The sequence below is a fragment of the Lontra canadensis genome, unplaced genomic scaffold, assembly GCF_010015895.1.
Source record: "Lontra canadensis isolate GAN:19392208 unplaced genomic scaffold, GSC_riverotter_1.0 scaffold4, whole genome shotgun sequence".
Classification (NCBI taxonomy): Eukaryota; Metazoa; Chordata; class Mammalia; order Carnivora; family Mustelidae; genus Lontra; species Lontra canadensis.
In genome coordinates, this window is record NW_022630998.1 from 33,196,607 (window position 1) to 33,220,089 (window position 23,483).

The 23,483-nt window shown below is 40.0% G+C and overlaps 1 protein-coding gene across 1 annotated transcript in view; it reads left to right on the forward strand.

The window, feature by feature from the left end:
* The first annotated feature begins 4,325 nt into the window (after positions 1–4,325).
* HOMER1 (homer scaffold protein 1) overlaps positions 4,326–23,483 on the forward strand; it is a 132,034-nt gene continuing 112,876 nt past the window's right edge. Inside the window, exon 1 of the mRNA XM_032847808.1 lies at positions 4,326–6,116. Coding sequence (XP_032703699.1) covers positions 6,112–6,116 — 5 coding nt within the window. The 5' untranslated portion in view covers positions 4,326–6,111. The remainder of the gene's footprint in view (positions 6,117–23,483) is intronic.

Below are 23,483 nucleotides of genomic sequence, written 5' to 3' on the forward strand. Positions count from 1 at the left end.
TTAAGAATCTTTAATTATGTCTGACCTCTTCTGCTTGGGAGAACCTTAGCACCATTTCTAGGTATTTCTTCTGCTTTCTTTAGTCATGTCAGAGTCTTTACCAATTACGTTCTGCTTCAGAGACTTCCAATTGCCCTCTGAAGCCCTTATCTCCCTTTGAAATAGCCCCCAGTTTCTGCCCCAGCCTTGTCTCTTTGGGAGGAAGGCAACTTCCTTTTATAAGCATGGCTAGCCTAAATACCTTGGGTGTTATTTTTCTCCTAGCTAGCACCAGAAGAATCACAGAATAAGGTAGCTCATTTAAAACATTTTCCTCATGGTTGTCCTGTTCTCCCATTCAGGAAAAAGATTATTGGTTACCATGGCAACCAGCTTCCACAGCGTTCCATTCTAACTAACCACACAGGTATAGTATGAGCTTTTACTCAAGGTTCTTTACTGTCACTCTCTGCGGATCTGCATATTTTTCCAGCGTGTTCTCTGTAACTGCTGTTTCCAACATCAAGCTGAAGTTAAGTCAGGTAATTTTTTCAAAGGCACTGTATCCCTATCTATTGTAAATATTTTAAAAATTCACATATGTGATTGTACAGTGATTTTCTCACAGAGCCAACTAAAAACTTTCTGGTATGTTCTTTAATAAGTCTGGGGTTACATTTGCATCTATTTTTATCATATTTAGAAAACAAATCATGAATTTATAGTAAAAATCAGAGCAAAAGGTAATTTTATGAGATTATCTCCCATGTGTCCTGTATCATAGCTTTCCTGAGGATAATTCTCTGACTTCCCACCCTCCACCACTCCCAAACCTTCTGATAAAATAGTGCACAAACTCAGACGAGTAAAAAATTGTCCTCAATCCATCACCTTGGAGATGCCACTTACATACTTATACCCCTGAGACCATTAACAACCTTGTTTTTGTTCAGAACATTATTAAAAATAATAAAACGTGGTTTTAAACAGGCCAAACACAATTTACTGTCACCCAATATCGGTTATGTTGTGAAAGAGGTCGGCTGACTTTGGAGAATCAACTAGATAAATTCTGTTTCCCTCCAACTCTTCTATTCTTCTTCTTATTATTACTTCTAGTCTTTGCTGGCTATTTAGTTTCTTCATAATTACATGGTATAAACTAGGAATCCTGAGATTTCTATTGTATGCTGAGATGTCGTTTAATCTATTATTTCTACCTATGATTTTATTTGGAGCAATAGTTGTATTTTAGTAATTAAAACAAGGCAACGTGAAAGGGAGTTTCTATTACCTAATGTTAAGCAATTAAGAATGAAATCTGGTTTTAACCCTCTTTCTTGTAAAGTCTTTTAATCTCCTCAATGTCTTTTCATTGAAAAAGACATATCTCGTGACCAGTCTATGAACATCCCATTGAATATTGCCATCTCCTATTAAGGGCATGGAAGTAAACTCTGTAACTAAAACAGATGCCTTCGCCCACAGATTCTAAAATCAGAGGGTATTCATAAACCTCTCCACAAATTTTCAGAGTATAGTGGGAAACAGGAACTGTTAAAAATTTGAAACTCTACTAAAGTACTTTCTATCTCTTCCGGGAAAAGAAAATGTATTACTTTCTAGGAAGTTCACTACTTTAAAAAACATACAAAGCAATCAGGGTTGGAAATTCATGGTTAGCATTTGGGTTACATCACCCAATTTTACATGATACTTACTTTTAGACGGAAAGCCATAGAATGGTTCTCTGAGTCCTCTCAAAACTGTTTTGAAATTACTTCAAGAGAGCAGAAAAAGCACTTACTTTATTATTACTATTTTCTGAGCAGATATTCCATGATACATAAAATGTTTCACTTCAGCCTTTGGGGTACACAAACATATGTATTCCTGATATACTAATCCCATACCAGCTAGAAAGAAAAACTGACCAACTACTGGTAGACTTTTCCAGGTTGAGAGCAGAGGATGACATTAAATAATCACAAAAACTTTGGGTAATTACACCACAATGCACAATTAGATTTACATAGAATAAAAGCTCTCGATTTCAAGTCAACAAAAGAAGAGACCGTGTAGCTTTGAAAAGTAGAGTCTCTAGTGAAGGGTTAGCATTCTATAAGCAGGGAGGCAACTGACATGCTGTTTTGATAGTTGTGTAAAGATGTGAGCGGAATAAGATTGTAAACCAGGGGAAATCCTGATGAAAGGATAGAATGAAGTGTTTGAAAATGGTAAAGCGAGAGCTTTAATTAACATGGGCTAATGGAAAGAGCAGGAAAGAGAAAAGTGATTTAGTTCAGATAGTAACTAGTTTGTGGAGAAATTTTATAGAGTAATAACTTAGTTTGTTTTAATTTGTAGGAGCCAAGGTACAACATTATTTGAAGAATGACAGTTTTATTGTTTTAATATTTTATACGTAAGAAGCTCCCATTTATCTGAAATATAAGTTAGTAGCAGTTTCTATTAATGTGATAATATATATTAGACAAATTGGCAAGAAGAGGTTTGCTCTATTAATTTTTGTTATAACCTTAAAAAAACTATCTTCAATATTTCAAATTATAAGCAAGGTCATGATTTTATAACGTGAAGATAAGCAGAAACTCTGATTTAGTTGCAAATTGGTCCTAAGTTTTTGGATGGTGTCCTTTAGCATTGGGAAAAACCTGGAAAACCACTCTCCTTAATGAGGAATCATGTGAGTAGTATAATATTAAAAAACATTAAAAAATACATGATATAAATTTGGTAGAGCTTTAACTTTTATTTAAAACAAAAGCATTGATACCCAGTTAGGGTTCTCCTCTAACAGTCACTTCAGAGGTTGGTAACAGTATGTTTTTTCCGGGTCACTTCTGACTTCAAATATTTTGTCTGTTATCAAATAATGTGTATGGATTTTAGTTTGGAAAATGTGGTCACTGAGTTTATAGACCAACTCTGAAATAGCAATGGCCTTTGGCATTATGTAGTAATTCTATTTCTGGGCCATGACTATCAAATTAAATCAAAGTTCATTATTTGAGACTACCCAATAACAAGCTATCGAAACAGTAAGGACATTTAAAAACTTTGTAGAAATTGCAATTTGAAAAGCATTCATAATATGATTTATTACAGGCACAAACACACATAACTAGTAAATTCATAAATGTCTACTCACCCTTGTCATACAGGAAATGAAAAACAAGCCATATTGTAATTATATATTACATACCATAGTTATATATATTAATATATATTACTTGGCTAGAAATAAAGAATACAAAATAATCTAAATGAACTTGTGCTAATATTAACAAAATTTTTTGGTGGTCTTCCTTATTTTTAATTTCCATAGATTGGACCTCATATTCTTGACAAACTGCAACTGAGAGGGTATTCTGGCATTTGCTATGACAATAATTATGAACGAATTTTTTTTAAAGTTAAAATTGTCTCGGGGCGCCTGGGTGGCTCAGTGGGTTAAGCCGCTGCCTTTGGCTCAGGTCATGATCTCAGGGTCCTGGGATCGAGTCCCACATCAGGCTTTCTGCTCAGCAGGGAACCTGCTTTCCTCTCTCTCTGCCTGCCTCTCTGTCTACTTGTGATCTCTGTCTGTCAAATAAATAAAAAAATCTTACAAAAAAAAAAAAGTTAAAATTGTCTCACTATCGTATGTCAAAATGCTGCTTTTCTGCAAATGAAAACATTTAGATCATTTGAGGGCCTTCCTCCAACCTCAATTACTATCTTTTATAACATTGTACCACTTGTTCGCAGTTCTGCTTTTTATTCTTTCGTGATTTGGGTAACCACTAAATGAAGAAAAAAAAAGTTTTATGTCTACTGTGTCCAGAATGGCATTTAACAACTCCTTCAAAAATTAAGATGATTTTTCCCAAGTGTTGTTGGAAATATATCTATCACCAGTGATCAGGCTCTCCTCCTACATTTCCGTGCTCAAGTTGAAACTTGAGAACCCCGGGGACACTGCTGCAAGAGAGGTGGGAGTGGGAGATAGGATTATCACCCGCTTGACACTTCGGCTCTATCGCTACGAATGATTCACTTGATTCACTTGCATTTGGCACATTTGTTGCAAGGAAATCTCCTCCCGCCGCTTCCTTCTCGGGAGCTCCTCTCGGGCTGTCTCCTGTGCTTTGGCCTTTAAGGAGAACCGAGAGCAGGTGGGCACAGAGGCTCTCACCGAGTCCTCCTCCCCCTGCTCTTCCCTAATTTAGCAGTACTTCCGGCCGCGTGACATCATCCCCCGCACCCCGGTGACGAGAGCGGCGGGTGACGTGTGTGCGGAGAGGAGCGCGCTGACGTTGCTATTTAAAGGTCCTCCTGAGGGGAGGATGGAGACACAGCGCGAGCACCTGGTGTGGGGCGCGGAGGAGGCTGTGGCGGCCGGGAGCGGGGCCAGGAGACAGCCGAGGAGCAGAGCGCACGGTCCGCCCGCCGCCGGCCACTAGGGGTGGGGGGGAAGGAAGGAAGGACGGACTGACGGACCTGCCGGCTGGACTAGCTCCCCACGAGGGCCGACTCGGCCCCCGACCACCAGTCTTCCCGCCGCCCTCGCAGCTGCTGCTTTCTCTCCCATCGCCCGCAGGGCCCCAGCGGGCCCTCGGGACGGGTCAGCGACTCAGCCCCCGTCGCCGACTCCCTGCTCCGCGGCAGCGGCCGCCTCCCGCCCCCTCCCACGAGCGGGGGGAGGGACCGCTCTTGCCCGCGGTTCTCCCCGCCTCCTCCCCCGCCCTCCGCAGCCCGCTTTGCCGCCGCGCTCGGCTCACGCGGGCGGCGCTGACCCGGGAAGCGGCGCTCTCCGTTCCGCGAGCTGCCGGTGGAGGCGGAGGCAGCGGCGGGCTTCAGGCCGCCGGGGCCGGCGCTGCTCTGCAGAGCGAGAGCTGGAGGCCGGCGGAGGTGGGCGGGTGATGGAAGTGTGAGGAGGCGGCGGCGGGCCCGGGGACTGTGAGGCGACGCGTGGCGGCGGCGCGGAGCGCGAGAGGAGAGGAGCTCGGGTGGGGGCGCTGGAGCCCCGGCTCTCCCGCGGCTTCGAGCCCGGCTCCCCGGCCCCTGACGCGGGATTAGCCGCCCGCCGCGACTTCAGCTCAGTCCAACGCCGCCGCTCGGCCCGCCCTGGCGCTGGGAGCGGGTGCCGGGGACAGCGTGGGGCTTGGCTCTCTGATTCATTCATTCTCGGTCGCTGGCAGCCTCAGACCTGCGGTGCTCCGAAGAGAGGAGGAAAGAGGAGCAGACGCGAATGAAGGGCCGGGCGCCAGCCGGGCTCCATTGTGCTCGGCGGCGCGGGGCGGGAAGGGGCTGAGGGAGGTGGGATCGGGCCCCCTCCCCTGCTCCCCAGCGTGTGCTGCGCCCCCAGCCTGCTGCCAGCCTGGAAATGGCTCCGTTTATTCTCGGGAGAATGAATCGATCCTGCCCAGCCTTCTCTTCTTCCTCCCCACCTTCTCTCTGCTCTGAGTCTTAGGAGGGGCAACATTTAAAAGACAGACTCCAATGTGGAGTGCCGTGCACATCGCGAGCTGTTGGGTTTGCACTTCGAGGAGATTTTTCTATATAGCTTTTTCTAACGTGAGCGCAGGGAAGCAGTGGCATTACTGCTTTTAGGATTTTTATTTTCTCGTAGGGATCTCTATAAAGTGCACGTCGCATTGGGTTACACGCTCCACCCCCAAGGGAACTGGTGTGGTGGAGAAATTTGAACCCGCAGCCTTAGTAGCACCAAAAGGCCGAGTTACCTGGCTTTCCCAGAGTGTCGAGGAGGACATGAGCGAAATGACTACCGAACTCGTTTTTTATAGGACTCGGTGAAGCTGGATTCTGCGTTTTCCGACAGACACGTAGACTAATTTCGTGGAATAGAGTTGACCGCTGTCTCCTCCGCGCAGCATTTTAACTCTCATTTAAAGCAAATGCCGCCTCTGTTTGCACGTTTTGGTATCTACGAGAGAAATCATTTTACCTAAGGGAACTAATTGAATTGTCAGCACCACTGAAATACCTCCAGAAAAGGATCTCGGGGGGGTGGAAAAGCAACTGCGAAATAACAGACGGAGAAATTCCTTTGGAAGTTATTCTGTAGCAGAAGAGCAGAAACTTCACAGCAAGTTTTCACTGGGCAAAATGGGGTAAGGATTTTTGTGCCCAACATAGCTTTGAATCTGTTTATGTATGTGTGTTGTCGAGCGTTGGCGGTGATTGTGTTTTTGTGTTTTCGAACAAATTAGCTACTTTGTTACGCTGGTCGTACATTAAAAATGTAGGTGTGTTAACCCTTTAACAAGTTATGTTTATAGAGTGACAGCAGAGGTCATAATTAAGAAAACACACATACATAATTTTTGACCAGACTATAGTTTTATTAGGAACATTTAAGCAGGCAACACATTCTGTACTTTTTTGGTCCGACTGCTGCAGCAGTTCGTAATTAAAATCGTATTGTCTTGGGTTTTGTTGCCGGTATCTTTGAGAGAGAAGTACTGGGTTCTCTCAGTACTTTGAGAATAATCAGTTACACAAAGGAACAATTGTAAAGTAATGAGTGGTTGGACTTCAGTCCTTGAAAATGATCCAGTGTAAATTGTGGCCTCCAATGTGCCCTCTGTTTTGCCCTTGAATATCCCAAGCTAACACGCAGAATTGATTTATTGGGGCATTAACAGGAAAGTCTGAAAGTCTTAACCGATATGGTCTTCACAGTGCCACTGCACTTGGTGGATCAGAGGTTGAATAGGAAAAAGCTAATTTTCTGTTGAAGGAACTTGCACTTTTCCTCAATTTCTGCTCTTAAGCTCAGGTCTTTGGTTTGTGTTAACAATGTCAAATCTACACCTTTCAATACCAAAGTCAGCCAAGAGTATGTTTTCCAACCTTTCATTAACTCTTCACACAGTAACTTGATAAAATGCTAGTGACTCTGTAATGTAAGCCAGAAACCCCTAATGTATTAATGGAGTAATGATGTAGTCATTTCATTGAAGATTGTCTATGCTTTTTTGTCAGAGGAACTTCCAGAATTTTCTCTTTGTGGTTGAACAAACAAATCTAAAGTGTTGTTAAGGGACAGGGATTGAAAGGATAGACCACAATTTATTGTGACAGTTTAGGGGGATGCATACCTCAACTTTATTTTTTGAAACTTTCAAAGTGAAGTTCTTGGACAGTACTACCTTTTTTGGTTGAAGTTAGAATTTGAAGTTTATTAGCTTGAGAGTTTGAAAATGTAGAACATATGTTGTAGGAGTTCTTCAGGAACTAATGAGAAAGTGGTAATTGTTTTTAAAGCTTACATGACAAGTGATTAGAATATATATAACTTGCATGATTTGGGGTACTGCTAAGCAATTAAAATACCTTATTAAATTGCTGCTATTCGTAGCTTGGTGATCTGAGGCAAATTAACTTCTCTGGACTCTGTACTATCTGTAAAATGAAGGAATTAGATGATAAGCTTTAACATTTCTTCCAATCTGTAAAATTGAAATATTTTCTTTTTCTCCTCCTTTCCATTTTAGTGATTACTAGTTGGTTTCTTAAAGTAGATCTTTCAGATGGAGAGATTGTTTTCTCTAAGCAGTTTTTAGCACATCAGCTGGAAAGCAATGGCATTTAAAAATGTTTTGGATGAATTGCACCAATTTTAATAAGGGCAAATACTGGAAAGTACTGTTATTTAAAACCTTTGAAATATGGCTTCCTTTGAGAATCTGCAGCTCTTCTGTTTAAAACATGTCAGAGAAAAGAAAAAAAAAGTGGCAGTTTTTCATGTTGAAGGCTGCATTCTCTTTAGACTGTCTATTGGTAGTAGCATCATGGAAGAAAATTCGTTTTCCACAGTCTTTAAGCTGCATGAATGCTCATCATTTAACCAAGGGAAGTTTGGGATGAACTTGCTACCAAGGGGGCTGGTATTTAAAATACGAAAATAAGCCCCCGCACATGGCACACATTTTTGATACTTCAGTGTAATTAAATGTATTTACAAATTGATTTATTTGTTCTTCTAATAAAGTTTTAGAAGTAGACTAGAGCAGAAAAAGCGTTTCTGGCATTAGTTTTCTGAAAGTGTGTGTTTAAGGCTATTATTCTTGCTCACTGATAGTGATTTGTTTCATCTGAGTTATCAAGAAAGGCTGAATGGGTGAAAATAGGAAAGAAGAGCATGGAGAAGGCATTTGTGGAAGTTTTCACACACAGTGGGTGTTTGTACCTATTAAGTGTTTGTGGAATATGCATAGATAGCCTACTGTAACTATTTGAGCTAAAAGAAAATGGTGTGTGTGGTTGTCTTTTTTTTTTAGGTTTTGATTATTTGAGAGAGGGAGAGAACAAGTGCACATGAGCATTTGTGTGAGGGGGGGTTAGGGGGGCAGAGGGAGAGGGAAAAGCTGACTCCCCACTGAGCAGGAAGACCGATGTGAGTCTCAGACCTAGGACCCCAAGATCATGACCTGAACTGAAGGCAGATGCCCAACCAGCTGAGCCATCGAGGTGCCCCAAATGGAAATGGTATTTTAAATGGCTTTTAAAGTTTTACGCAGGCAATGCTAAATTACCTTACTTGGACAGGTATATAAAATTTAGTATTGTGAGTGAAGAGTTTCACATTTTATGAATGATTTTTGACTGTTAACAATAAGAATTTTTATTTGCCGTAACTATGGATGTAACTGCAAATCTCGGGGGGGAAGTTTAAGCAAAAGGAATTCTTTTCCTTTTTTTTCCAAGATAGAGTGTCTGCAAGCATGGGTGGGGGAGGGGCAGAGGGCGAGGGAGAGACTCTCAGGCAGACTCCCTGCTGAGCAGGGAGCTAGACACAGTGCTGGATCCCAGGACCCTGAGATCATGACCTGAGCCAAGATCAAGAGTTGGACGCTCAACTGACTGAGCCACCCAGGTGCCGCTAGGAATTATTTTTATTCTTTTTTTTTTTTTTTTTTAAGATTTTATTTATTTATTTGACAGAAAGAGACACAGTGAGACAGGGAACACAGTGAGGAGTGGGAAAGGAAGAAGCAGGTTTCCCGCTGAGCAGAGAGCCCCATGTGGGGCTTGATCCCAGGATCCTGGGATCATGACCTGAGCCGGAGGCAGACGCTCAACAACTGAGCCACCCAGGTGCCCCAATTATTTTTATTCTTAAATAAAATGGGTGCTGACTTCAGGCAGAAAACCAACCTGGCTCCTATAATAGTAGTTTATGAACCGTTGTGGAAATGGAAAAGAACAGCTGAAACTGACAGTTGGCAGAGTCTGTCAAACTATCTTGGATGCTGCCTGAACTGTTTTTAATTACAGGGAAGGCAGTTGAAGTGTTGGCTTGTGAAATAGGTGAATCAGACCCCCTAAAAATGCGAGCACTTGTGTATGTGAGATAAAGTCTGTGAAAAGCTGTACAGCCCCAGTGAGGATAGCCTGTAAGGTACAACCCCTAGTCCTCCAAGTAGTATCTCATAATGAGAGCTGTGAGTCAGGAGCTATTTCAGAGCCATTAGAGTAGGCAAGAGAAATCAAGTAACTTTATCGAGTTATTTCATGCTACCTTTTGTTTTGCATAGTTGGTTTTGACAACTCAGTACCATCCACGTGGAATAGAGAAACTTCCCTCCCTCCCCTAGACACTCCATTGAAAGTTATTTATAAAATGTGATTCTCTGTGCTAATAAGGTCTATTAGTGCTATTCTGATTGATCTCACCTGCTTGCGGGAACCTCTGGAAACCCTTTTCTCTGCCTTTCCCCAGATAACTTCCTGAAGCTTGGAAGTGCATGCAGCTTCGTTGCAACCTGACCTGAGCCCTTTCTTTGCTGAGAGAGGAAGCTGACACCTCTTTCTGCCTCAGGCTACTGGGGGCTGAGGGAAAAATGTGGAAATCTTGATCCAGCACTGGCCTGGCCTTTGCTGAAAAGGCAACCACTCAATAATTTTTAACATCAGAGAAGTTAGATGCAAGTCATAATTCTTTATTTGTGCATTTTACTCATTTGACCCCCTTTCATGTGGCATGTTCAGCAGCTCAGTGCTTCTGATACAGATGTACGTAAAATGTGCTCCTTCCCTCAGAGAGTTTATAGTTGAGAAGCTGGAAAGACAGGCCTGAAATGAGAAAGTACAGTGAAATGTCTAAGGGGCTATAATATAGGGCATCATAGAAATACAAACTATGTGTAGCATTAGCTCCTGAGGGAAGGATAAAAAAGCTTTTGTGGAGGAGGTAATAGGTATTAAATAATGAAAGATGAGAACAGGTGGGCCTTGTAGACAAATGAGAGGGCATTCAAGGCTGAGGGAGCAGTGTGATTGACAGCACTGAGACAAGGAACTGCAAAAGAGTGGGGCTTGAGAAACTTGGCTCTTTGGGCTGTGGTAAGAGATAGGCCTAGCACCTTATGCAGGGGCCAGGTTAGAAGGCCTTGTAGATGAAACAACAGCTGGTGTATTTCAAGTCTTTTTTTGGCAATGACCCTTTACAGCAGGATACACATTTTTACCTCACAACCTAGTGCATACGTAATTGATAAAATGTCATAAAATAATACCCGTTGTGTGATGCATTATAGTATTTTCTATTTTATTTTTAAGATTTTCTTTATTTATTCATGAGAGAGAGAGAGGCAGAGGGAGAAGCAGACTCCCCACTGAGCAGGGAGCCCGCTGCTGGACTCAATTCTAGGACCCCAGGATCATGACCTGAGCTGAAGGCAGACGCTTAACCATCTGAGCCACCCAGGCACCCAGTATTTTCTATTTTTTAAAAAAAGAATGACATCTGAGATCCAATAAGTTGATTTAACAACCAGGTGATGACAACTGGTAGTTTGAAAAACACTGCTCCTAGGGTGGAGGGAGAGGAGGGATGTTGGTGAGTTGTGTGTAGTTGTCTGAGTAGGACTTTTTCAGGATTAGGACATTGCATGTGCAGGGGTAAAAATGTAGGAAATGGCATCATGTGTTTTTAGTTGAGCTCTTCATTTAGATGGGCCACGAAATAGTGAATGTGGGAGTTTAAAAAGGACTTTCTAGCTAGCATACAAATTGCATGGAAAGTAAGAGTAAGAACACGTTCCCCCAAGCAAGTAATTAAAGGATATTTGGAGTTGCTGGTAAGATTTGCCTTGTAAGCTGAAAGGTTACTTCACCTGTGGCTAACATAGAATTATAATTTTAAATCTGTCAATATAAGGATATCAACCATAAAAGTAGAAGAGTTTGCATATTTTGAGAAGAGGTGCTTTCCCCCCAGTTTATTAAAATATAACTGACATATAACATTGTATTAATTTAAGGAGCACAGAATAACGATTCAACACATATGTAGTCTGAAATGATGACTACAATCGGTATATTAACATTCATCATCTCATGTAGTTACAGATTTTTCTTTTTTTTTTTTAAGATTTTATTTATTTATTTGTCAAAGAGAGAGATTGAGAGAGGGAATACAAACAGGGGGAGTGGGAGAGGGAGAAGCAGGCTCCCCAATGAGCAGGGAGCCTGATGTGGGGCTCAATCCCAGGACCCTGAGAACATGACCTGAGCCGAAGGCACATAGTTAATGACTGAGCCACCCAGGCGCCCCAGATTTTTGTTTCTTGTGATGTGAACTTTCATCAGAATAGGTTTATTTTTTTAAATTTATTAATGGAATAATTAAGCTCCCTTGATATTTGCAAGAACTCATTTTTTGTCTTTAAGGATCTTTCAAGGTAGGATATACATGGGAAGGATCACCCTTGCTCTTTCCACATGTCCTTTTTTCTTGATCTATAACCTATTGTTCCATATAGTGAGAACTTTTAACTAGTTCCTTTCTGCCCTTTTTTTCCTTTTATCCTTGTGACTCCATTCCTTTTTCTCTTGTCCAAGTGACATAGCAGGTATAATAGCAGAGGATCCTCAGGGCTTTTCCCCTGGCTACAGTGCATTTACCCACATGAAGGTGCTGGAAAAAATTAAAGCCCATTCTTATTCCCAAACTCCCATCTCTCTAAACTTGCTTCTGCAGTTTACCCCCTCCTTCCCAGCTTCAGTTTGCTTCAGTGCTGGGATTGGCAGTGCTCATCCAAGTGCCCCCCCACCAAAAGAAAATCGGAGAACTTTTCTTTTACAGTTTTGGTGGTAATGGCCACCAATTTGATAATGGCCTACCCACGCATTCTCAACTGATATGTAGCACAATCTCTGTATGGGATAACAAGTTGGCATGCCAAAATGTGGAAATATTGTTACTTAGATTTACAAAGAAGATATTTTGTAATATCTAAACAACAACAACAACAACAAATAACCCCCAAAAAACTACATCCAAGGGCGTCTGGGTGGCTCTGTTTTTTGGGCATCTGGCTCTTGATTTTGGCCCAGGTCATGATCTCAGGGTCCTGGGATTCAGCCTTGCAGTGGGCTCTGCCCTCACTGGGGAGTCTGCATGAGATTCTTTCTTCCTCTCCCTCTCGTTGTCTCTCTCTCTCTCTCTCTCTCATAAATAAATAAATCTTAAAAAAACAAAAAACTAGATCCCATTCTACAGTTTTAAAAATGAAAATAAAAAACACTTTTTGGAATAGTTACACATTTAACAGGGCATAAACTGAGAGGAAGCGAATTAAGATTATGGTACTTGGGTATTTGGACAAAGCTCTTAGAATGTATAAATTAGTCAAGGTCAGTTATTTAAGTATCTTTGTAAATTAATTTGGGGGAAGAGCAAATATTAGAGGTGGGATTGTTTGGGAGACAGAATGAATATAGTATATAATTTTGGCTCTCGCCTGAGGTTTTTGTTTTGTTTTCTGTTTTAAGATTTCATTTATTTATTTAAGAGAGAGACACACAGAGCGAGCAGGAGCGGGGGGGGGGGTAGGCAGAGCGTGAAGCAGACTTCCCAACAAGCAGGGAGCCCCACGAAGGGCTTGTTTACAGGACCCTGAGATCATGATCTGAGCTGAAGGCAGATGTTTAAGGAACGAGCCACCAGGCATCCCTGCCCTGAGATTTTTATAAGGACTGAAGTAGGGATTTTGAGTAGCATGTTAAGATATGACTATGTAACTCTTAAAAGCAAAGTGTATTATGTCGTTTTGGTTGGTCACATTATGTAGATGTTAATCCTCTTAAAACATCCTTATTAATCCTATTTTTATTTATTTCACTTACAATCTTATTTCCTTTATTTTGATTTCCTGTCTCTAGAATACAATTATTAAGCCTTCACAACAAACTTGAAGACCTGTCATGAGTCAACAACTGTACAGACTGAAAATTTCTCTCAAAATAGAAATATATAAAGGATGTATTTAGGGGAGAATCTTAATTTTGGTTCAGCACAGTACTTTATTTAATAACTAAAATGAAGTCACAATATATCAGAGTAGTGTGACTTTTTTATTTTTGGGGATTAGAGAGAATCATGAGCGTTGGTTTAGGCTAATTACCTGAAATAGGGGCGCCTGGGTGGCTCAGTGGGTTAAAGCCTCTGCCTTCCGCTCGGGTTATGATCCCAGGGTTCTGGGATCGAGCCCCGCATTGGGCTCTCTGCTCAGCAGGGAGACTGCTTCCCTTCCTCTCTCTCTGCCTGTGTCTCTGCCAACTTGTGATCTTTCTCTCTCTGTGTCAAATAAATAAATAAATAATCTTTAATTACCTGAAATATTATTCATGTCATTTAAAGGATTGACAAAAGAAACTGTTGTTATAAGTAGTTGGTAAACTCAGTTTAGTTCTAAGTGAATGTCTCAGATGAAAAGATGATTAAATCTCAGAAGGTCCAACCTCCCTACTTACTTGTGATTTTCATTTTTTTTTCAGAACTTTGGTGTTTAAGTGAAATACTTATTTGTAGTACTGGTTTGTTTTGTTATTTAGGATTAATCCAACTTACTGGACAGAAGAGTAAGGAAAATGAGTTCGAAATACTTAATATTTCTTGAAACAATTTTTAAGATTTGAATATAAGACATTTTCAATAGCCTTATTTCTCAGTAAGGAGTTTTTTTCATTTAAAAAGATGTGCAGTTTCTTGTTTATGTTGCATATTTGTAATGGCTTATGATCTGTGGCTTATACAGTAAAGTGACCCTCTAGTTTATAAGACTCATTATGTTTGTGGAGTGAGATTTTCCTAGAGATCAAAAAGACTCCTTCCTTCCTTTTCAAATCTTACTGAATGGGCATTGCAAGGATAGGTAAAACTTTTTTTTTAAAGATTTTATTTATTCAATTGACAGCACAAACAGGGGGAGTGGCAGGGAGAGGGAGAAGCAAACTTCCTGATGGGCTTGATCCCAGGACCTTGAGATCATGACCTGAGCCCAAGGCAGACACTTAACTAAGCCACCAAGGCACCCCTCTTTTACGATTTTCTTAGTAACATTTTCTCTAATGTTATTATAAGAATATGGTATAAGATATACAAATGAATTAATCGACTGTTATCAGAAAGGCTTTCAGTCAACATGAAGTTATTAGTAGAGTTTTAGGGAAGTCCAGAGTTACAAGTGAATTTTCCATGGTGCGGGGTTCAACACCCCTTAACCTGTGTTGGTCAAGGGTCAACTGTATTTTGTTTATTTTTCCATCTTAATTTAAAAAGTTTTTTAAAAATCTCACTTCTCTGGTAAGTATGCTTTAAAATTAATTTTACAGAGGCATCTTTTTGGTGGCCTTGCAAAAGGAAAAATAAATATTCTTTCTCATGAGGTTTTTTCCACCCAGTAATGGATTATGAACCCACTATGGCTTTTGTGTAGCCAAAAGTATTTTAAATATGTAGAACTAACATTTGACTTAGTTAAAAACTGAATTTCATTTACATACAACTGTCTTTTCTAAGGTAGGCTGCCAGAGGAAGGCAAAAAAAATAGTTTTTCTTATATCAGAAAATAAAATTATTTGTAAAATACCAAAAATTAGCCAAATAGTCAATATTTTCCCTTCATAATACATTTATCTTTATACTTTTCCTCCTTTTTGAAAGGTCACCTTAATCTCTTATTAGCTAATTAATAAATAAAAAAAAACTTTGGTTTATAGACATTTTCTTTTAATGTTCTTTCATAAAACATGAAACATTTCCATGTTATCTTTGACAGGGTTTGGCACTAGTTCCTCAAGGCAGAGAACAGTTGTAAAAATTGAGGACTTCTTGTGAAGTAACCAAATAAGAGTTGGACAGAAATTAAACAGGAACAGCTGGTAGGGGACCACAGATAACAAAGCAGCTTTCATTACTTTCATTTTAAGTCATGTTTATTATGTCACATCTATTGACACATCTGGACCCATGTGTTTACATGCCTTAAGAGTCCAGAGGGCTGTAGACGAGAGTCCTTTTGACTTTCCCCCTCCTCCTATAAGGCAGGAAATTTGTCTCTGTGTTTAGTAGGTGAGCTTTAACAGAAATGTGCCAAGAGCCACGGGTCTGGTATATATCTCTACAAGTAGTACACATTGTGTTTGCTAACCATCTAGTTCATAGTACAGCACACGTGTTCACTATAAGTTGAAATGATCTGGGGAATTAGAACCCATTTTTCATATACAGAAAATTCTGATTCCTAGCAATTTGGTAGGTATACAGTTGGATGTACCAGTTGGGTTTTGATCATTTTTTTAGATAAATTGTTGGATCTTTTCACCTTTACGTTTAAGCCTGCCTCAGCCTTACTCAAGTTATTGCCTTTTTTTCTGTTTCATTTAAGAGTTTATAAGTAAGTTTAAGAGGGCCATTCTGAATAAGGTTTTTTTGTGTGTGTGAATTGGAATTTTCTTTCCTAGTTACTTTCAGTTTCTCCCATTAGACTCTTAATACCAGTCTCTAGGAAATTATTTTAAGTGGATTTGACTATCAAAGAGCTGAAAGTATTCATATTAGAAAACTTCTGTCACTCACTCTTCCTTCATGGAAGTCTGTTATATTACTAAACCTATGTTAGGACAATTACTTTGAACCTATCAACATATTCAGTTGTGCTTAGCCTATCCTGTTATGTTTCCCTTTTGCTTATTTTTTTTGTAAAACTGCCATTTTCTCTCCTACTCTGTTAGGAATCTTTGTCACATGGATTTTAACATTAAAATTCATGTGCTATGCGTAATCACCCTTCCAGCTCCCAAGATGTTTACAGAGTGAGGATTCTACCTACTCTTGTTTACTCAGTACAGCCAGGGATTTGTATACATTGAGCTGAATGGGAAGACTCCCAAATCATCCTTAAACTCATTTTTCTTTAGTTCCTGTTGATTAAAAGAAAAAAAATTTTTTTTCTAGGTCTTGCAGGCTACCTTTGTCCTTACTCCTCTGATAATACAGAGAATTTTAGTTGTCTACTTTCATTAGATATTTTATTATTGCTGAATTGATATTTATTGCTATGCCTATGTTAGTATGGGGAAAAGAAAAAGACACTAATGACAATATTACTATTTACTTTTATTTGGTGACATATTGGTATATTCTGAGTCACTAGTGTATGTTTAGTAGTTAAACTATTCATGTGGTAGGAAGCTAGTCTGAAGAATGTTTTGAAAGATGATGCAGTGGTCAGTTAGAAACTAGAAACCAGTGGTCAGTTAGAAACCAAGACTTTATATTTTCTGTGAACTCAAGTATATAAAATACATTCTGTATATGCATAAAAATACTTGAAAAAATTTCTTGAAGCGCTACCATGTTTATTATTTCTGGGAGGTATGATTGTGTAATGCTTTTTGAGTTTTTCTGCATCTTTCAGGTTTTCTATGATGAATATAGTAAGTTTTAGAATTTTGGTTTTAAGAGTGAGGGGTATTTTAAAAATGTTAATATCTACAGTATAAATTATCAGAATCTGTTACTATTCCGAAGTACAGATACTTATGTATTTGACCCAATTTTAGCTTGCTTTTATTTTATTTAATTTCCCCCCCACCTTTTTTTTAAGATTTTATTTATTTATTTGACAGAGATTACAAGCAGGGGGAGTGGCAGAGAGAGAGGGAGAAGCAGACTCCCCGCTGAGCGCGGATTCCTCCCACTGGGCTTGATTCCAGGACTCTGCCTGGGATCATGACCCAAGCCAAAGGCATATGCTTAACCAACTGAGCCAACCAGGCACCCTTTTATTTTATTTTTCTTTTAATAATAGATTAAAGACATAATTACCCTAATGATAGCAAAAATTGTTTCTTGTTTTTAACTTGTAAGGAGTTATCAGAGTGTTAGTATTAATCTGCACTTTTTAAGGAGAAGGAGACCGATCAGAAGGAGCATGTGACTTACAGGAAGTGATGGCCCTGTGAAACGAGCGTGTGCTAGACCCTCTCGCTTCTCATTAGGTCAGTGCATCCTAAATGGATGCTCACCTACCTGGAGACTCATTGAGAGAGAGGTTTCTAAACCCCTCATGGTTAAACATTCTAACTTAGTGTAAGCTTGGTATCTGAGTGATGAGTTCATTAAATGTGTCTTGTTTTCTTTTTAGATGGTATGGAAAGAAACTTCATTCTAATTTTAGTGTAATTAAATCTCTGCTCATGCATTAAATTTTGAATACATTTAATTCTTTCTTCGAAGCGATTTGATGTCATTTCATGTACTTGGTATGAACTTCCCAAAGTTCATATTAAATTGTAAATTCCATCAGTCAAAGCCCTATTAACTGTCCTAATAGTTAGTGAGCCATGAGCCTCTGCAATACCTAAGTTGTCAGGGTCTCCTTTTTGGAAGACTCCAGACCAGAAACATCAATCTTGAGATATTATCTTGAAACACCTATCCTAGGGCTTAATGCTGGACTAGGAGAGCCTTGAATCATCATGAGATGGCTGATAAGTTACTTGATTCCCTAGAATTCGTAAGAGAAAGTTGGACCATATTTTATCCAGACTTCAAAGTGTTCTTTCTGAATTATTTTTCGTAGAGGTCCCAGTGTTGTCATTGGCTGGGAAGAAAAGTGTGTAAATATGGAAGGTAGAAGGCAGTAGGGATAGGTGGAGACTGTGGGAAAGTCTGCCCAAAGTCATTCATATCCAGTTCTAAAAACCCTCTCATGGGGGCACCTGGGTGGCTCAGTGGGTTAAAGCCTCTGCCTTCTGCTCAGGTCATGGTCACAGGGTCCTGAGATGGAGCCCCCCCGCCCCCAAATCAGGCTCTCTACTCAGCATGGAGCCTGCTTCTCCCCCCCCACCCCCTACCTGCCTCTCTGCCTACTTGTGATCCCTGTCAAATAAATAAATAAATAAAATCTTTGTAAAACAAAACCCTCTCATGGAAGAAACACCTGAAGCCTAAGACCTTAATTATTTAACAACTTTTTTTTTTTTTTTTTTTTTTTTTTTTTTTAAAGCATCGGCCATGTGCTAATGGCTTATCTTGGTTGGATACAGTAATTTTGGAAATGCTTTAACTTCTGACTAAAGAAGGAAGACCAGGGGTGTCTGGGTGGCTCAGTCATTAAGCGTCTGTCTTCAGCTCAGGTCATGATCCTAAGGTCCTGGAATGGAGCCCCATGTCGGGATCCCTGCTCTGCAGAAAGCCTGCTTCTCCCTTTCCCACTCCCTCTGCTTGTGTTCCCTCTCTGGCTCTCTCTCTCTGCCAAATAAATAAAATTTATAAAAGGGGGGGTGAGGAAGACCAGAACATAATAGGGCAGAGGCAGAAATTAACATTAGATTAGTGGTTTTCAATTTTGAACCTGTATCAGAATCACCTAGAGAGCTTGTTAAAAACTGAGATTGCTGGACTTCACCCCAGATTTTTAATTCAGTGAATCTGGAAATAGGTGCCCACAAATTTGCTGTTCTAACAAATTCCCAGGAGATGCTGATACTGCTGATCCCACAGCAACATCCTTGTAACTGAGAGTCCTTACTTTGAGAGTCCTTGTATTTTGGTAAATGAAGCTGACACATGTAAGACACTTCTCCTCCATTTGAAAACTCAGTGATTCTTGAAGCTTTTGTTTTTTCCTTGCTTGAAATTTGCAAAAATTACAATTTTGAACTGAGGGGAAGATCTCTGATTCAACCTCTCCTCTATTTTTTAGAAGCTAAAAAGATCCAGGACAACTTGAAACTGATCTCTATCTCTTTAAACCTGATTACTTTCAGCAGTACTGACCAGTTAAGCCCATTTCTTATGCAGAGTTAATTCTGCTTTCTGGTATTAGTAAGTGTATTATTTTAAAAAATTACTTGACACAGCTTTGACTCCTGAAGCTTTATGCATTTGGAGGAAATATGATTTTATTTGGAATTGTTTATTCTGCTTGAGATATCCTTCAGTTTGTCCACATGCCGTAGTTTTAGGTTTCTATTGCTGTGACAAATTACCACAATTTTAGTGGCTTAAAACAGCATACGTTTATCTCACAGTTTCTGTAAGTCAGGAGTCTGGCACCTTAATTGGATCTTCTCAGGGTCTCACAAGACAGCAGTCAAGATGGCAGCTGGGACTAAACATGCGTTTATGGATCTACATCATCTTCAAAGCTAATATGGTTGTTGGCTGAATTCATTTCCTTGCGTATGTAGGTCTCGGGGAAGCTGTGTCTTTAAGGCCAGCAGGAGGAGCTCCTTTCTAGGGCTTTACCTTCTTTTAAAAGATTCACTAAAGTCAGGCAGGGTTACGCAGGATAACTGAGCGATCTCCCTTTTGATTAAGCGAAAGTCCTTGGATTAGTGACCCTAATCACCTCTGTGGTGTCCCATCCTATTCCACCTTTCTATCCATACTCAAGGAAAGAGTTTTATGCAGTGTGTGTCCACCAGGAGGCAATGATCTTGGGGCTATTTTAGAGTTATGCCTGCTACAGGATCCGTGGGTGTGTCACCCAGATGCTCAAATACCAACATATCCATTCCGGTTTTTTTAACTTTAAAAAAATCTATAGCCCTCCGCATTCCTGATACAGAATGGATTGGATACTCTTTAGGCATACTATGTAGTTCTCATCCTAAACCTTCCTCCCTATGTATTCCTATTTGTTTGCAATTCTATCTTCTGTTTCCTGGACACTGTTTTCTTTCTTGGTTTACCCTTTTGTTTAACTGAAGATCATTTTCCTGTAGTTACCTGAAAATGGCTAGGTAGAAGATGACTTTTGAGACCTAAAACATGTGGAAGTGTCTCCTCTGCCCCCTCCTTTTTTAATTGAGTCTAGATCTCTAGAGAGGAAGTGATGTCCTCTCACTGTGAGGGCCCTGATCTATTTAAGTTTATTACAGTGTTCCTGTTGAAGCCTGCTTGTTTCTGATTCCTTTTCCTTCGTGTATGACTTCTCTCCCCCACCCACTATGAAAGGTTTTAGGGGTTTTTTTCCTCTACTGATCAAAAATATGATGATATGGTTTGGGGGCTTTTTGTTTGTATGTTTGACTTATTTTTATTTTATTTTTTTTACTGTTTACTCTTTTAGTCTGTTGGGCCGTTTCAGTCTGGTTAACTTCCCTAAATTTGGGAGATTTTCTTCTATTAAAAAAAACCTACTTAAACATTTTCTTTCGTTTATGAATTTTCTGTTAGTTGGATGGTAGACTTCTTTTTGTCTTTTCTACCATCTTTTCTCTTTTATTCTGCCTTCTAAGGACATTTCCTTGGCTTCCATCTTTGAATATTTCTACTAGATTCTTAATTTCCATATAAACTTTAATTTGCAAATCCTCTTAGTATCTTATTTGAGGACATTTATAGTGTTTTGAAGTCATGTTTTCCAGTCCCTAAATTCTCTTTTTTATGTTCTTGTATGTTTTGTTTCGTTTAGTTCCTATCATGTTGGAAACTTTGTTGGAGTATCTCATGATCCTCAGCTATGCCTTAGAGTGAAAACTGAAAACTGATTCAAAGCTGTTTGTGACTCAGTGAGGCCTGTTGTTAGTGGACTTAACGTTAGGCATTTAGGTAGTGGTCATCTTCTTGGGTGGTCCCCAAGTGTAGTAGAGGTCTGTTTTCCAGGATTGTTCATTTTATCTGGAGAATGATCTTCCAGTGTGTATACCTCTGGGCATTCTGAGAGCAAGGTGAATATTTTCTTCCATATGTACCAAAGAGGCATATTACTTGCTCTAACCTGAAAAGCACTAAGGGGAGAGTTTTTGAAAGGCCATGGTTTAGTTGGCAGCCTTTCTCTTAATGCCCCTATTGTAGGCCCCACCCTTATCTTCTATTGTTGGGCAAGATTATTCCTGGACTGGGGGTGGAGGCTCTTAATTTCTTTGTTATTTAAATTTTCAGTCAATTACCAGTTTTTAGCCCTGAGCCTTACACTTTCTTCTAAAACCCCATTGCTTATAAATTCTAGCCAGCAAGTTCACTTAATAGGTCCCTCTTTGCAGTCAATTTAGTTTCCTTTGTGTTGCCAAGTGAAGTACTATTCCTTCTTTTTAAAATCCCATCTTTCAAACCTGTATTAGAATTACTTCTGCACTGGTGTCACTTCTATTCTTTGGTGTTATAGGTTTATAACTTGTTTTTCACTTCACTTACATTTTAGTGGAATTTCAGAAAAGGAAGATAAATGTATGCAATTAATATGCTGTGTTTGACCAGAATCACTGAGCCTGAGCATTTGAATTTATATAAGGTCTCTTTCAGAACGTGTTGACACTGTTGAGGGTTAATTGATTAGAATTTGGTAAATGATAAAGTGCTGGCTTTCTCAAAATCTCTCCCCGTTTAGCAACACCTGAAAACTTACTGCACAATGTAAGCACATCCTAAAATTAAAAAGTTAAAATTGATCATCAACCCAGACCTCAGCAAAACAAAGCGCGCACTCTCTCAACTGTTTTGGGTAACTAAGATATTGCTGCAGTTTGTCTCCTAACACTGGGCCTCTTGAGCCCTTAACGAACATTAAGCACTTCGTTTGTGTCATGAGTCATGCTAGGCACTGGCAATACAAAGATGAGTAGACAGCCATGTAAACAACAAATTACATTTCTGCTGTACTAGAGATGCATATTGTGTTTGAGAGCACAGAGAAGGAAGTGCCCTCCTCCACCTGGGAAAGTCAAAGGAAGTTTCACATAGTTAAGTATGTTTTGAGACTTAAAGAAGAGAGGAGTTGATAGGGAGGGTGGGTAATGGGAAGTTGGAAGGGATGTGAGTGGACATTGGACATTTCAGGTGGGGGGGGGCATAAGTAAAGCCTCAAAGGTGATCTATGCTAGTTAGAACGTTAAAGTAGTTTGGCATAATTCATGTACAGTATAAAAGTAGATTTGATTAAAAGTCTGGGGCCATATGATGACTACCTGTCATAGTAGTGGATTATACTTTTCCTCTAAATCAGTGGTCTCCGTATTTTTAAAGTACCCATATCAATAAAAGATTTGAAGCATATTCCTTCATATGTATACTTTTATGTTAAATGTTTTACTCTGTGTTTATATATGCATAGTTATTATCAAACATATAAAAATAGAAATGAAAGAGGAGAAAACTTTACCCCACTTTATTTATTTATTTATTTTAAAGATTTTATCTATTTGACAGAGAGAGTGAGAGAGCACAGCAGGCAGAGCAGTAGGAGAGGAAGTAGCAGGCTCCCCGCTGAGCAGGCTGGGAGGGGGACCCACGTGGGGCTCCAGCGATCGCAGGACCCTGGGATCACGACCTGAATTGAAGGCAGATGCTTAATCATCCGAGCCACCCAGGCACCCCTTTACCCCACTTTAGAGGCCATTGCTTTAAGTGATGGTGAGTGAGGGAAAAATTTTAAGCTCGTAGAGTTATTACTATGCTTGCGTTTTATATTAACTACTCACGTTGCAATATGGAAGCAGTTTTGGACTGGGGGAAGAAAAATGTATGTGAGAAATGGTTGAAGGTCTTGGAGACCCTTAGGTTTGATTTTGTAATAGGTTAATTATAGCAATTTAGTCAAGAGTAATGGGAATGTCTTCTAGCTGGATATCCAGGTCTGGACTTGAGGTAAAAAGAACTGAGCTGAGGGTAGAGTTCTGGGAGTCAGTAGAGTACATAAGTATTGGTTGAAACTATGAATGTGGATGAGCTCATTCAGGGTATTTATAGAAAAGAGCAGATGAGGTCTCTCTGGGGCAATAGTCATTTAAGGGACAGGTGAAAGAGAAAGCTGTCAGGCTAAAACAGTGAGAGAATAGTGCCAAAAAGCCAAGAAAAGAAGTTTTAAGAAATGAGAAGCCAGGATCAAATGTAGCAGAAGCGTCAGATGAAGCAAAAGTAGCTCTTAGATTGGGTGGGTGTTGGTCCTTTGATGACGTTACCTTGAGAAGTTTGAGAAATCTGGGATGGAAGCCAAAGTGCCTCAGGGTGATTGTGGTAATGAGGGATGAGGAACAGAGACCAGAAGTGTACACTTCTTCCAGTCCAAGCTTCTTTGAAATAGTGTAACTTCAGTTAGCTATAGGTGCAGGAGATTTTCTTGGTTGTGCTTCAGAATAGGATTAAGCCTTTTTTAGGGCCTGGGAAAGGAGTTCATAACTGGGGTACTTAGAAATTATAGTAGAGAGGAGTAATTACTGAGGAAAGAGATGCGAGA